Source organism: Rhinatrema bivittatum, chromosome 9 (assembly GCF_901001135.1).
Source record: "Rhinatrema bivittatum chromosome 9, aRhiBiv1.1, whole genome shotgun sequence".
Classification (NCBI taxonomy): Eukaryota; Metazoa; Chordata; class Amphibia; order Gymnophiona; family Rhinatrematidae; genus Rhinatrema; species Rhinatrema bivittatum.
Genome location: NC_042623.1, coordinates 129,631,998 through 129,648,126, shown reverse-complemented (window position 1 = coordinate 129,648,126; position 16,129 = coordinate 129,631,998). Strand labels below are relative to the sequence as shown.

General features: G+C 49.3%; 1 protein-coding gene across 1 annotated transcript in view; it reads left to right on the top strand.

Annotated features, from left to right (window-relative positions):
* Nucleotides 1-15,324, top strand: part of LOC115099568 (alpha-1,4-N-acetylglucosaminyltransferase-like) — a 109,109-nt gene extending 93,785 nt beyond the window's left edge. Inside the window, exon 2 of the mRNA XM_029617301.1 lies at nt 14,705-15,324. Coding sequence (XP_029473161.1) covers nt 14,705-15,289 — 585 coding nt within the window. The 3' untranslated portion in view covers nt 15,290-15,324. The remainder of the gene's footprint in view (nt 1-14,704) is intronic.
* Nucleotides 15,325-16,129: the final 805 nt, after the last annotated feature.

Genomic DNA, 16,129 nt, shown 5'->3' with positions numbered 1-16,129 from the left:
AAAGAGCGATGTACATGCACAAAAATGCTTTTTATTTTTTTCTGGGTTTATGTGCGTATCATTTACCCACATAAACCCCTACCTACTTCCCAGCATAAGTACACACACATTATACATGCTGGTGGGGATAAAAAGAATCAGCCAGCAGCTTCTCTTTCCATTGCTACCATGTCACAGAAGAGAGCAAGACAGATCAGGAAGCCAAACATCATCCCCAGGGAGGTTGACCTTCTAGTCAAGGAAGTATTGAGGACCCAGAATGTTCTCTATGGATCCCAGTGCAAGACAGTGAGCTCCTACTGCAAGAAATAGGTGTGGGAGAAGATCCCTGGGAAGATCAATGTGGTCTTCAAAAATAGCTGCAGTGTGACTGAGCTGAGCAAAACGTGGTGTGATCTGCACTGCCTCATGAAGAGGAAGCAGGCCAGGATGCATGTAGAGGGAGCAGACAGCCAGGTGACATTTACAACTGCAGAGTGTCCAGTGCTCAGCATCATCTCTGAATTGGCAGTGGCAGGGATGTTGGATTTAGACACCTCCCAACCAGAACAGCATCAAGGTGAGCACTGTCTTTATGATACCTGATATCTGTGTGTGTGAATAGATTGGTTTATAGATGTCATGTCCTATATGGGACTATCCAAGGTCCTCCTACTATAAACTCCCTGTGCATATGTGTACACTGAGAAGACCAATATTCACCCTTTGCCTCCAGAGTGCCAGGTTTGATGTGTAGGGCACTGAACTATAAGATGGGAGTAGCTCTTAGCTATATCTACCATGATTCTATAGTAGTACCTATGATATACAAGATGCTTTCTTTATAGATGGCTAGGAATACATATTCTAGACAAGCATATGGTGTTTATATTGTTACCTCCATATCCGTATGCATACATTGTCTACTGCTGCCCACTTTCCTCTCACCTCCTGACACCAACTCAATAGACAGTTCGTATGACATTACTTATTCCATCCTGTGGCATGAGTGTGAGAGGTGAACTTCCAGGTCGCCAGATATAGAGGAATAGACAGGAGAGCAATGGCGCAAAGCACTATTCCAAAAATGTGCATTACAATAGCTTAGAAACTCTATATCACAACAAACATAATTGTAAACACTGTGAATATGAATTTTAACCATGAATAATACCCTAGAGGTACACCTGTTCATGACCTACTGCACTAAACATTTGATTGTCTTTAATGATATATTGTAACCGAACCTTTTGTGGCACCTATTAAAATGTACTATAGTACGCATCCACCTACATCAACTTATGTGCCTTCATGTAAACCGTTGCGATGGCATTTAACTTAACGACGGTATAGAAAAGATTTTAAATAAATAAAATATAGAGCCAGTAAGTAACCCTTTTTACAAGTGTACACTGTTAGTTGATCACCTCTGCAGCAGCAAGGGATTCCAGGGAAATACATTGGTAAACGTACACTTTTGAGACGTTCTCTGGAATACAGGAAGTGTTCAAAGAGGGATTGAGCAGCTGTACTGTTTGGAAATAAGGAACACCCAGTGATTCATACAATTCAATTATGTGAACCTAAAAATGTACAACTTTAACTATTGCAGGAGGGCAGCATGCTGACCAGTCTGAGCCCAGTGACAAAAGAAGGGGGACATTGGCACATATGGCTGCTGGCTGATAGCTTACAAGATGAGACAGAGGCTGCAGGGCTCACTGGGGAATGTTAGAAATCTGTTAGAAATCTGCTAGGGAGTTAACAATCTGCTAGGGTTCTCCATGAGGAGTAGCAATCTGTTATATCTGTTAAGAAAGCTGGGCATTGATGGGAGGAGCAATCTGAATGAATGGCTCCTAAGAAGGAGGAGTCAGCTATCTTGTAGTGTTTCAGATTCTGTTATATTCCACTATGCTGTTATGAATCTGAGTTAGTAGTGGTGAATCCCTGGGCCGGTGGCAGATGACCACACCCCTGGGAGGATATCCCGAGAGGGACCATCGGCTAGGCTTGAGTATGGAGACAGACACACATTAGTTTTTTTATTAAACAGGTTTTGGAAACCACCAGAGGTGGCAGTAGTGAGCTGATGTGCCCAGCAAGGCTGTAGTCCGTCAGGCATTGAAACTGCGATCCAGGATGGCTGAGCTGTTGAGAAACTGTAGAAAGTGAGTAGGTAGAGTAGACAAGGTCCATGAACAGAACTAGATGACAAAACTCATATAAGGTCTCAAGGAAGCTCAGGAGCTGGAAAGGAACATGGGCCCTTGAAGAGCGAGTACCAGTTCCTATCTGTAATCTGAAAGTAAGAAAAGAGCGAGGCCCCCGAGGAGCAGGTACCTATGGTATGTCCAAGGAAGCAAAGCAGCTTGGGAGAAAAGCCAAAGCAATCCCCTTGCTAACTCAGTTAGATAGTGAATTAGAAGCCTTTAAATATTGGAAGCGGATGACATCATCTCAGGGGGATGCCCCTGAGGTTCATGCCTTTGCTGGTACTTCAATCAGAGTGCACGTGTGCGCAAGCCCTAGGTCATCAGGCAACATGGTGGATCTGCAACGTTGAGCCGGTCCGGGGACGCCGGAGGGAGATGGCATGGAGGCGCCGCAGCAGCCATCCATCCATCAGACCCGGAGGGAGTCACCACAGAGGTAAAGAGGGCGGAGTGAGGGTGTCAAGCAGCAATGGATACAACAGTACCCCCCTTCAAAGGGTGATCTCCTCTTCGGGTACCAGGCTTAGGTTTGGAAGGATGCACGAGGTGGAACTGATGAAGCATCTTTTTATCCAAGATATTGGTCTGAGGCTTCCAAGAGATTAAATTGGGGCCGAAGCCTTCCCAAATCAGAAGGTATTCAAAAGTCTTGCCTCTGTTACGAACATCTAGAATCTCTTTGACCTTAATTTCTAATTCGTCTTCTGCATTGATGACAGATGGGTCTTCAGATTTGGAAGAATCTTGCAGAGTGTTATCGAGGATATCAGCAGCAATGGATTGAGCTGCTATGGATGTCACTGAAGGTTTCAGTGGAAGTGGTGATGTTAGGGTACGTCCAAAATCTACTTCTAAAGATGACTCTCCAGTAGAATTTGCTGGATGAGAAATGAAGTAGAATTCAGTAGTAACAAGTAGCTGCTATGGACGTCACTGAGGCTTCAGCGGAAGTGGCGATGTTAGAGTATGTCCAAAGTCCACCTCTAAAGATGGTAGCATTACCAGCAGAAACAGACTAGCTGGTTGCCAGAGATATCTTCTTTGGATCAAATATGTGCTGTGGCTCATCAGACACATCCTCCGAATGAATGGAACGTGACAGATATCTCTAAGTTTATAATACGGATAGATGTTGAAAGCCTTTGAGCCAGAGTGAATTTAGAAGGCGCTAAGAATATCAGCAGCCATGAGTTGAACTGCCGTGGATGTCACTGAGATCTTCAGGAGAAATGGCGATGTAAAGGAACATCCAAAGCCCACTTCAAGTTGTGATGCAACAATGGATCTTCTAATTTGACAAAGGGACTCCTCAGGTCTTCCACTAAATGTCTGAGAATGAAGTTGCCTCCTGCCCCTGAGTCCACCAAGGCAGGAATCTGAACCATAGCCGGTTCTCAGATCACGGAGACTGGAAGAGAAGGTGGAGGAGAAAACGCAGTATGGCCCAAGAACAGTCCTTCCGCGAGACTTAGGCCCGACCGTTTCCCGGACGAATGGGGCATGTGGAGACATAATGGCCGGGCTGACCACAGTACAGGCACAAGCCGCACTTCTTCCGAAATCTTCTCTCCTTGGAGGTCAAGTGTCCACTACCAAGTTGCATCGGTTCATTTTTATCAATAGCAGAAGTTACTGGAACCATCCGAGGTGCAGTGGTAGTACTAGCCTGTTTCAACCCAAGTAACATCTTAGGCCGGAGTTACTTCACCTTGTCTCAGAGCCGGTGATCAATCTGAGTGGCCAAGGCTATTAATTCATCCAGCAAGTCAGGTGTCTGGCGAGCGGCCAGCTCATCCTTTAAGTGGGTATCCAGGTCTCTGCAGAAGAGAGTCTTGAGACAGTTGGGGTCCCAGCAAAGTTCCGCAGCAAGAGTCTTGAATTCTATGGCGAATTCAGTTAATGATCTGTTACGAGCAAGGTCATCAAAGATGGATTTAAACAAGTCCATAAATCCTTCTATGTCCTGCAAAAGAGGGTCCTTTCATTCCCACAAGATAGATGCCCATGACAGCGCTCTCCCATCCAAGTATGACAGGATGTAGGTGGTCTTCGAAAGAGCCGTGGGAAATAAAGTTGGATGTAAGGTGAAGTGCATGCAGCACAGGTGCAGAAAGCCCCGAGTCTTCTGGATTTCACCTGAAAAGTGGATATGAGCCACCAGTGGTATAGCAGTCTTTAAAGTTATCTCCTGTAACTGACCTTCTTGGTTAGAAGCTGTGCCTTGTATCTTCTGTATGTGTAGCTGATGAAATGCTGCAGTAAGTTTCTCCAAAGTTTCTTGCTGCTCTGAGATGCATTGGGCCATGCCCGGTATAACCTACAATGCAGAGAGATGTGCCGGATCCATGGAGTTAACCACATCCAAAGTTTAAGCCAGATCCAATGGAGTTAACAACATCCCATATTTAAGCCGGATCCACTGGAGTTAATGCGCGCTAGCTCCCGTTAGTACTCGCCTAACACAAACCCTTTAATGCACACCCCGATCCTTCAGATTTAATTATTTACAATTCCCCACCCTCCTGACCCCCCCCAAAACTTGCCTAAAGTCCCTGGTGGTCCACGGGGGGGGGGGGGGACGCTGCTGAGAAACCCTTCTTGGATGCCGTCTCCTTAGGTGCGCATGCGCAGGAGCCGCGCTTATGAAGGCCTTTTCCCGCCACTGAAGGCTCCGCCTTACCCCTGATGTCAGACGCTGCGGCCTATGTAAGGCCGCCGCGGAGCCCAGAACTTTGCCTTGCAACAGGGTTCCTTTCGGTTCCCAGTTGCTCCGAGCCCCGGAGCGTGCTATTGCGTTAGCAGCTCCGTTCCTGCCTAAGACCAGGGCCGGTGCAAGGGTATTAGGCGCCCTAGGCGAAACGTCAGCTATGCTGCCCCCCCCCCCCCCCCCCGCCTCCACTCACAATTAACTTACATTGTGCATTAATGAAAATAACGAAGTCTGTATTTATAACAGAACACTTATTTGACATTTTTATGCCATGTAAACCATTGAGATGATTTGACTTATCGACGGTATAGAAACTCTTTTATAAATAAATAAATAAAAATAAATAAAATAAACATAAACCAAAGCTATACTTGTTGCTCAAACAAAAAAAGCAGACACATCACATAATATTAAATAATTAAAATGGCAGTCAATCAAGAAAAATAAACTTTAAAAGCCTTCTTTACTTACCCCCTCCAGCAGCTCTCCTACGCCTCTTCCATGCAGGCTGTAGCACACACCAGAAGCAGCAGTAGTGGCTAAGCTCTATACTCATGGTCCTCTTCCTTAGTGCCCATGTCTCTCTCACACACACCATACCAGTCATGCCCCCATGACCAGTTTCTGTCTCTTACACACCAATCATCTCCCAAACAGTCTTTGACAAACACACCAGTCACCTTCCTGAACAGTTTCTCTCATGCCATACACACACAGGCTTCCCACTCCCGTGTTCCACTTACATATATGGGCTTCTCATTCTCATAATCACTTTCTCTTTCTCACACACACTCACCAGTCTCTCACTCCCATGCTTGTTCTCTCCACATGCACAGGCTTCTCATTCCCATAATCACTTTCTTTCTCTCACACATATACACAAACACACACACCAGTCACCTGATCTCTCTCATGCATACACACACACAGGCTTCCCACTCCCATGTTCTCTTTCAGATATACAGGCTTCTCACTCCCATGCTGTATCTCACACACTCCCAGCTTTCTCACTCCCATGCTCACTCTTCACATGAACAGGCTTCTCATTCCCATAATCACTTTCTTTCTCTCTCTCACATACACACAAACACACACCAGTCACCTGTTCTGTCTTACATATACAGGCTTCTCCCTCCCATGCTGTGTCTCACACACATCCAGGTTCTCACTCCCATGCTCACTCTCTTCACATGCACAGACTTCTCATTCCCATAATCACTTTCTCTCTGTTACACACACACACACACACATACACCAGTCTCTCTCCCATTTCCATGCTCGCTCTCCAGGTGCACAGGCTTCTCATTCCCTGAATCACATTCTCTCTCTCTCACATTCACATACACACCAGTCACACCGTCACCTTACCAACCAGTCTCTCTCTCTCATACATGCACACACACACACAGGCTTCCCACTCCCATGCTCTCTCTCACATAATCAGGCTTCTCACTCCAATGCTTTCTTTCACATACACCCCCACAACACCAGGCTTCTTGCTCCCATGCTTTCTCACATACCCAGAGTTCTCACTTCCATGCTTTTTCTCTCTTTCACACACACTCTCACACATCAGTCATCTCCTTGAGCAGTCACTTTCATTGTCTCTCACATATACACATACATCAGCTCTCTGACCAGTTTCTCTCAATCACACACACATGCTCTTGATCAAATACATTCTCTCACTTACACACAGGCTCTCAATCACACACAGGCAGAATGGCTGCTTCTCTCTCTTTCTCTCACTCACTTCCTCCCCCCCCAGCACAAATGGTAGCTGCAACAGCCTCCTCCTCCAGCCCCCGCAGGCCAAGAAGGAAGAATCCCATCGGCCGCAGGAGGCTCATGCTGTTGACTCCTTTCCCGATTACCGGCTAGAGATGTGAATCGTGTCCTCGATCGTCTTAACGATCAATTTCGGCTGGGAGGGGGAGGGAATCGTATTGTTGCCGTTTGGGGGTGTAAAGTATCGTGAAAATCATTAAAATCATGAGCCGGCACACTAAAACCCCCTAAAACCCACCCCCGACCCTTTAAATTAAATCCCCCACCCTCCCGAACCCCCCCCCCCCAAATGCCTTAAATTACCTGGGGGTCCAGCGGCACACTAAAACACGGCACACTAAAACCCCCTAAAACCCAACTCGACCCTTTAAATTAAATCCCCCACCCTCCCGAACCCCTCCCCCAAATGCCTTAAATTACGCGGCGGTCCGTAGCTTAAATTACCCCCGTAGCCTTAAATTACCTCCGTAGCGGCGGTCCGTAGCTAAATCGGGGGAAGGGGGAGAGCAGGAAAACCGGCACAATAAATCGTGTAGTCTTCAGCCAGCGCCATTTTGCAAAATGGCCGCCGCAAAATGGCGGCGGCCATAGACCAAAACGATTCGACGCAGGAGGTCGTTCCGGACCCCCGCTGGACTTTTGGCAAGTCTTGTGGGGGTCAGGAGGCCCCCCCAAGCTGGCCAAAAGTTCCTGGGGGTCCAGCGGGGGTCCGAGAGCGATTTCCTGCCGTGAATCGTTTTCCGTACGGAAAATGGCGCCGGCAGGAGATCGACTGCAGGAGGTCGTTCAGCGAGGGGGTTTTAGTGTGCCGTGTTTTAGTGTGCCGCTGGACCCCCAGGTAATTAAAGGCATTTGGGGGGGGGTTCGGGAGGGTGGGGGATTTAATTTAAAGGGTCGGGGGTGGGTTTTAGGGGGTTTTAGTGTGCCGGTTTTCCTGCCCTCCCCCTTCCCCCGATTTACGATTTTTTGACGATAAATCGGGGGAATTGGTATTGTATCGTGGCCCTAACGATTTTTGACGATTTAAAATATATCGGACGATATTTTAAATCGTCAAAAAACGATTCACATCCCTATCGGCTGCTTCAATTGCTCGGGGGCCGATACTGCTGTCGCTGCTATTTTTTTCATGCGGCACAGCTCTTTCTCCTTCCCGCGCATCACTTCCTGTTCCGGGTCGGGGGGGGGGCGGGAAGAAGAAAAGGGCAGCCGCGGATGCCACAGCTTTTTTTTTTTTTTTGCATTGCTGCCGTTCCCGCTGGGCTTGAACGTGCTGATAGCCCGGCGGCAACGGCAGCGGGAGAGACCGGGAGCACGCGACGCACTGGTTGAGAACCGCTGGGGGAGGTCAGATGGGTCTTTTGGGGCGGGCTGCCGGCAGCGGCTCTTTTATTTTTATCGGGGGAGCGGCGGCTTAATGCAGCTCTCTTAATTTTACCGGGGCAGCGCTGCCCCCGGGAAGCTGGCGCCCTAGGCGACCGCCTAGTTCGCCTAGTGCTTCCGCCGGCCCTGCCTAAGACTTGCTACGCTTCTGTGTCCAAGTCCTGTCTATGCTCCTGCCTGGTTCCAGTAACCTGTCCTGCTTCAGTTCCAGCTTGGATCCAGTACCTGTCCTCCTTCAGTTCCTGCTTGGTTCCAGTAACCTGTCCTGCTTCAGTTCCAGCTTGGATCCAGTACCTGTCCTGCTTCAGTTCCTGCTTGGTTCCAGTAACTTGTCCTGCTTCAGTTCCAGCCTGCTTCCAGTACCTGTCCTGCTTCAGTTCCTGCCTGGTCCCAGTAACCTGTCTTGCTTCAGTTCCAGCTTGGGTCCAGTACCTGTCCTGCTTCAGTTCCTGCCTGATTCCGGATCCCTGCCCGTCTGCTTCAACTCCAGCCTCCGTGATCACCTAAGTCCCAGCGGCCGGGCTCCTATGGGCTCCTCCCGGGGGAGCTCCAGCTCCCAGGGTGAATCCCCTAAGTCCCAAGAGGCTGGGCTCCTATGGGCTCCTCCCGGGGGAGTACCAGCTTCCTGGGTGAAGCTCACCATCCATCGCCTGCCTGGTATCTGCCTCCTGGCCTGCCCTCAAGCAGAGACTATAGCCTTTCTCTCTCCAGTCTCCCGCAGGCCGGCCCAAGGGTCCACTAAAACAGCTTATTCACAACAGATTGCAAGGCCATGGACTCGGCCGAGGTACCAGGACCCCAGGATCTTCCTGGGTTGGCTCTGCAGCTACAACAGCAACAGCAATACCTGGATGTCCTGGCCGGCTCCGTTGGGCAATTGGCCGCCCGAATGGATGCCAGCGATACTCGTCCTTCGGCTGCTGTGGGCTCGATACCTGTGGACGCAGCCTCACTTGTGACTCAGCTGCCGGCACCCGCTCGCTACGCTGGAGATAATCGAACCTGTCGAGGGTTCCTGAACCAGTGTTTTGTACGATTCTCCCTGTTGCCTCGACAGTTCCCCACGGACTCCATTAAAGTAGCATACATCCTCTCCTTGCTAGATGGGAAGGCCCTGGTGTGGGCCTCTCCCCTTTGGGAATGTAATGACTCCTCCCTGGAGGATTTGCAGCATTTTGTCTCCAACTTTCGTCAACCCTTTGACGAACCGGCCCGCCAGGCCTCGGCTACCTCTGAGTTGCTACAGCTTCGCCAAGGATCCCGTTCCCTGGTGGACTACGCAATGGACTTTAGAACTCTTGCTCAGGAAGTAGGCTGGCAAGACAGCAGCCTCAAGGCTATCTTCTTGTAAGGGTTGTCTGGGTGCATCAAAGACGAGATCGCCGCCCATGATCTCCCGGAAGATCTTAATGCGCTCATCGACATGGCTGCCCGGATCAACCGCCACCTGCAACAGCGAGCCCGAGAGGTACGCACAACGAGACACAGTCCTGCCCATGGTTCCTCACGTCCGCCGCCTCTTCCGAGGCCTGCCCGTCCTGATGTTCCCGCCTCTGAACCTATGCAGTTGGGACGTGCCCTGCTCTCCACAGAGGAGAGACAACATCGCCGCTCGATGGGCCTGTGCCTATATTGCGGGCAGAAAGGCCACTTCCTAGCACGCTGCCAGGAGCATGCAGAAAACTCCAGAACCTAGGAGGTCGGGAGTAGCTCCTCCTAGGTTGTGCTACAGCTCCTCTAAGCACTATACCTATTACCTTGGAATTTCCTGGAGGGTCTTTGGAAACCCTCGCCTTCCTGGATTCCGGAGCCGGGGTAATTTTATCCTGCAAGACTTGGTCTCTCAGCTGCTGATCCCTACGCAGAAACGAGAGGTTCTGCTTCGAATTACCTCCATTCAGGGAACGCTCCTTCCAGGTTGTATTGTGACATCCACGGCGCCCATCACTGTCCGCACCGGGGCGATCCACTTGGACGAGATAGCCTTTCTGGTCCTAGAAAAGGCTGTCCACCCCGTGGTGCTAGGGCTACCGTGGCTCCAGAAGCACTTGCCTATGATTCAGTGGGATACTCTGCAGATCACCAAGTGGAGTCCCTTTTGCCTCTCTCACTGTATGAAGGTACCCAAGCCTCCAGCACTCCTGCTTCTGCACTCTGACCTGGGACCTCCAGCTCCTTATGAGGACTTTACCGACGTCTTCTCGAAGACTAAAGCAGAGATTCTCCCGCAGCACCATCCGTACGACTGTGCTATTGACTTGCTGCCCAGAACCATGCCTCCTCAAGGCAGGGTGTATCCCTTGTCCTTGCCCGAGACTCGGGCAATGTCCGAGTATATTACAGAGAACCTGGCGAAAGGGTTTATTCGCCCTTCAAAATCGTCCGCCAGGGCAGGCTTCTTTTTTTTAGCAAGAAAGATGGCTCCCTGAGGCCCTGTATCGACTACCGAGGACTCAACGCGATTACGAAGCGGAACCGCTACCCACTCCCACTAATCCCGGAGCTACTTGATAGGCTCCAAGGCGCGAGAGTCTTCACCAAACTGGACCTATGCGGGGCCTACAATTTGGTTAGAATCTGCCCCGGAGACGAATGGAAGACCGTGTTTAACACCAGGGATGGGCATTACGAGTATCTCGTAATGCCCTTCAGCCTTTGTAATGCCCCGGCGGTCTTCCAGCACCTGATGAACGAGGTGCTATGGGATTTACTCAACACCTGTGTGATCGTCTACCTCGACGACATCCTGATTTACTCTTGTGACCTGCCTACGCATCGCCAGCATGTCCACCAGGTGCTCCAAATACTCAAGGAGCACAGCCTGTATGCTAAACTTGAGAAATGCAGTTTTGAAAAAACTTCCCTGCCGTTCCTGGGTTATATTGTCTCAGCAGACGGCTTCCAGATGGACCTGGAGAAAGTCACTGCAATCAGGAACTGGCCACGGCCGAGGGGTCTCCAGGCATTACAACGCTTCCTCAGCTTTGCTAACTTCTATAGGCACTTTATCCCTGGGTACTCTCGTATTGTGGATCCCCTGACTGTGCTCACCCGGAAAGGAGCCGATGCGGCGGACTGGCCTGACCAAGCCTGCCAAGTCTTCAAGGACCTTAAGAATTCCTTCCTGCTAGACACATGCCTCCGCCATCCTGACCCCAGTCGACCATTCATGGTGGAAGTCGACGCCTCGAACCTGACAGTCGGAGCAGTTCTGAGCCAACACACCGACACAGGAAAACTCCTCCCGTGTTCTTACTACTCGCGGAATTTTTCCCCGGCCAAGAGTAATTACTGTATTGGGGACAAAGAACTCCTCGCGGTAAAACTTGCCCTGGAAGAATGGAGACAGTGGTTGGAGGGAGCCAACCATCCCTTCACCATTTACACAGACCATAAGAATCTGTCATTTCTACGCCAAGCCCAGCACCTGAACCCAAGGCAAGCTCAGTGGTCCTTGTTCTTTGACCAGTTTGATTTTACACTGCGATATCGTCCTGGCTCAAAAAACATACGCGCAGATGCCCTGTCACGGTCCACCGAGATTGAAGAGACTCCGGAGACGCCTCAGTATATTTTAGATCCCAAGAAGGTGTGTCTTGCCGCCACCTCTGTCTCTTCCGAAGAAAAGATCATCGTCCCATGCCGCTCCCAAAGGCCGTGCTAATTTGGGCCCATGAATCCCTCACTGGGGGTCATGCAGGTTGCACCGTGACTTTAGACCTCCTTAACCGGTACTGTTGGTGGCCGACGGTAAGACAAGATGTTCATCTCTTCGTAGACTCTTGCCCCACCTGCGCACTATAGAAACCGCTCATCGGGAAACCAAGAGGACTGCTACAACCCTTGCCCATCCCAGTGGAGCTGTGGACCATTATCTCCACTGATTTTGTGGTGGACCTCCCAGCATCCGCCGGGAACACGGTCATCTGGGTAATAGTGGACCAGTTCTCCAAAATGGCGCATTTTGTCCCTTTGTCGAAATTGCCCTCTGCTCCCGATTTGGCTACCCTGTTCGTCCAACATGTATTCCGACTCCTTAGTCTCCCTCAAGACATAGTATCTGATCGAGGTCCACAATTCACCGCACGCTATTGGAAGGCTTTTTGCAAGCGCTTCAATATACAACTGAGTCTCTCATCTGCCTTTCATCCCCAAAGCAATGGGCAGACAGAACGAATAAACCGGACCTTAAAGACTTTCCTACGATCCTTTGTAAATGAAAAACAAGATGATTGGGCCAAGCTACTCCCATGGGCGGAGTTTTCTTACAACAATCATACACATTCCGCTACAGGAAGCTCCCCCTTCCTAGCAGTTTATAGGAAACAGCTGTGGCCACCCTTACCTTCGCCTGAACCTAGTGCGCTGCCAGCAGTGCAGCTTTCCACCCGCCAGTTACTTGCTCTATGGAAGTCCATCCAAAAGAAGATACAAGAAGCTGCCCGGTCTGCCAAAAAATGGGCAGACAGCCATCACCAGCCAGCGCCAGTCTACCTCCCTGGAGACCGCGTTTGGCTGAGTACAAAGAATCTGCAACTTCAGATTTCCTCCCGCAGACTCACCCCCAAATTCTGTGGACCATTCTGTATTGCTAAGCGTGTAGGGGCTGTTTCCTATTGCTTGCGCTTACCCTCCTCGATGCATGTGCACAACGTCTTCCATGTGTCACTCCTGAAGCCTCTCATTCTTTCCAGGTACCATCCCCGGGCTCCTGATTCTCCAGATCCTTCCATGCCAGGAGATACCACCTATTAAGTTCGGGAGGTCCTCGACGTAAGATTCCATCAATGCCGGTGGGAGTATCTAATTGCCTGGGAATGCTGTGGACCTGAAGATAACACATGGGAGCCTGCCCACAACATTCTTGATAAGGAGTTGTTGAAGACATTCCATCAAGACCACCCTGGTAAACCGGGCCTGCTAAGAAGGGGCGTAAGAGGGGAGGTACTGTTATGGTCCCGGTCGTGACGGTCGCAACCCGGCCCTCACCTCCTTGGTCCCGTTCCGTCTCCGAGAGCCTGCGGCCTGTGTCGCGGCGTCCCCACGGGGGGAACACCACTGAGAAACCCTTCCTGGATGCTGTCTCCTTAGGCGCGCACGCACACAGGAGCCACACTTATGAAGGCCTTTTCCCGCCACTGAAGGCTCCGCCTTACCCCTGACGTCAGACGCTGAGGCCTATGTAAGGCCGCCGCAGAGCCCAGAACTTTGCCTTGCAATGGGGTTCCTTGCGGTTCCCAGTTGCTCTGAGCCCCAGAGCTTGCTATTGCGTTAGCAGCTCCATTCCTGCCTAAGACTTGCTACGCTTCTGTGTCCAAGTCCTGTCTTTGCTCTTGCCTGGTTCCAGTAACCTGTCCTGCATCAGTTCCAGCTTGGATCCAGTACCTGTTCTGCTTCAGTTCCTGCTTGGTTCCAGTAACTTGTCCTGCTTCAGTTCCAGCATGGATCCAGTAGCTGTCCTGCTTCAGTTCCTGCTTGGTTCCAGTAACCTGTCTTGCTTCAGTTCCTGCTTGGTTCCAGTAACCTGTATTGCTTCAGTTCCAGCTTGGGTCCAGTACCTGTCCTGCTTCAGTTCCTGCCTGATTCCAGATCCCTGCCCGTCTGCTTCAGCTCCAGCCTCCGTGATCACCTACGTCCCAGCGGCTGGGCTCCTACAGGCTCCTTCCGGGGGAGCTCCGGCTTCCTGGGTGAATCCCCTAAGTCCCAAGCGGATGGGCTCCTACGGGCTCCTCCCGGGGGAGTACCAGCTTCCTGGGTGAAGCTCACCGTCCATCACCTGCCTGGTATCTGCCTCCCGGCCTGCCCTCAAGCAGAGACTATAGTCCATCTCTCTCCAGTCTCTCACAGGCCGGCCCAAGGGTCCACTAAAACAGCTTATTCATAACAGAATTAGTAGAAATTGTAGAGCTGAGCAGTTGTTTGGATAAGGAGTCTAGATAGGCCGTATGGTCTTTTTCTGCCATCATGTGTCTATATTTCTAAGTATGACAGATTATGTATATGGAAAAAAAGACCCTACATTCCATTAGCAAGATATGCTGTCTTTTCTTTTATAAAACACCAGCCAGACAGCTAATGTGACTTTCTATAATTCACTGATCTATTAAGAAGAAAAAGGAAGTCTGCAGTCAATACTAATTTCTAACTCAGGGCACATCAGTTTGCAACTTCAAATTTCATAATTAGGAAATATAGATAGACATAGCACCATATTAGCAAGCCTCAAAATAGCAAGTCCTGCCATGGATGTTTCAAATAATTCTTCCTCAGAAGATCTGCAGCCTTGCTTTTTGAAGATCTCTAGTTTGGGTATAAACTTTTCATTAGGAAAATTAAGTATTCTCTTGACTGTCATTCGGGCCGATACAGAATAATCGCAGGAGAGGGGGCGAGCGCCCGCTCTCCTGTGCGTGCAATACATTAAATAAATGTATTTAAATTAGGCCCAGCATTAAAGTACATATTGCACCAATAAACATTGCTAAGGCACAGCATGTAGTACATCTTCAGTTGACAATTGGTATTCATTGGAATAATCAATGTAATATATGTTTATTTGATCCAGATTCGTGTTGATATTAAAACAAAACTCATGAAAGAATAACTACTTTCGCTCTTCAATTTACAGGTAAATCCAGCCAAGGAACGCTTCTGGACACATACCAGTGCCGATGGCTTCAGGTTAGCAATGATTTGGAAGCATGGTGGGATTTACATGGACACGGATTTCATATCCATGAGGCCTATCCAAGAAGTAGATTTCCTGGCAGCTCAGGGATCACGAGATTGTAGCAATGGGATATTTGGTTTCCAAAGGCACTATCAGTATCTATGGGAATGCATGGAGGACTTTGTGAAGAACTACAATGGAGCCAGCTGGGGACATCAAGGCCCTCAACTGTTTACCCGAGTTTTAGCAAGGCAATGTGAGCTGCCAGTTTTCAAGCATGTAGAAGATGCCACATGTGGGAATATTTCCTTTTTGCACCCACACCGATTCTATCCAATTCCCTATCCTTCATGGAGACAGTATTTTGAGGTCTGGAACCCTCAGGGCACCTTTAATAATTCATATGCCTTGCATTTGTGGAATTTCATGAATAGGGGTACGAAGAAGGTTATTGCTGGAAGCAATACGATGGCTGAAAATCTCTTTATCAAATACTGTCCACTTACTTATGAATTCATTGTGAAAGCTACACCAAGGAAGTAAACATCACATGATAACATTATTAATGACAATAGCTTTTTACTCAATATTCTCCTCAAAATCAGAAATTGCCAATGAGCACTAGAGATGTGAATCGTGTGCCCGATCGTCTTAACGATCAAAATCGTCTGGCAGGAGAAGAAAATCCTGTTTGGCACAATTTTTTAGTAAAAAAAAAAAAAAAAATCGTTTTTTCCGATTAGTGCGCACTAACGGGAGTTAGTGCGCACTAACAGGAAGTTAGTGCGCACTAACAGAAAATGATACAATTTGACACTTTTCAGGTCAGTTAAGAACAGTTTAGGAATTAATATGTATTCCTATTGGCAGTTGGTAGCTTGACAAAAAAAGTAATGTGATCAGTCAATGTGACTAGAACTTGTGCCCTATCCCTGATACCGGGAGTGTTGTGATCTTCCTGCACACACTAGTGCCCTAACCCTGATACCGGGAGTGTTGTGATCTTCCTGCATGCAGTGCCCTGTCCCTGATACCGGGGTTGTTGTGATCTTCCTGCACTCAGTGCCCTATCCCTGATACTGGGAGTGTTGTGATCTTCCTGCACACACTGGTGCCCTAACCCTGATACCGGGAGTGTTGTGATCTTCCTGCACTCAGTGCCCTATCCCTGATACCGGGAGTGTTGTGATCTTCCTGCACACACTAGTGCCCTAACCCTGATACCGGGAGTGTTGTGATCTTCCTGCATGCAGTGCCCTATCCCTGATACCGGGAGTGTTGTGATCTTCCTGCACACACTAGTGCCCTAACCCTGATACCGGGAGTGTTGTGATCTTCCTGCACTCAGTGCCCTATCCCTGATACCGGGAGTGTTGTGATCTT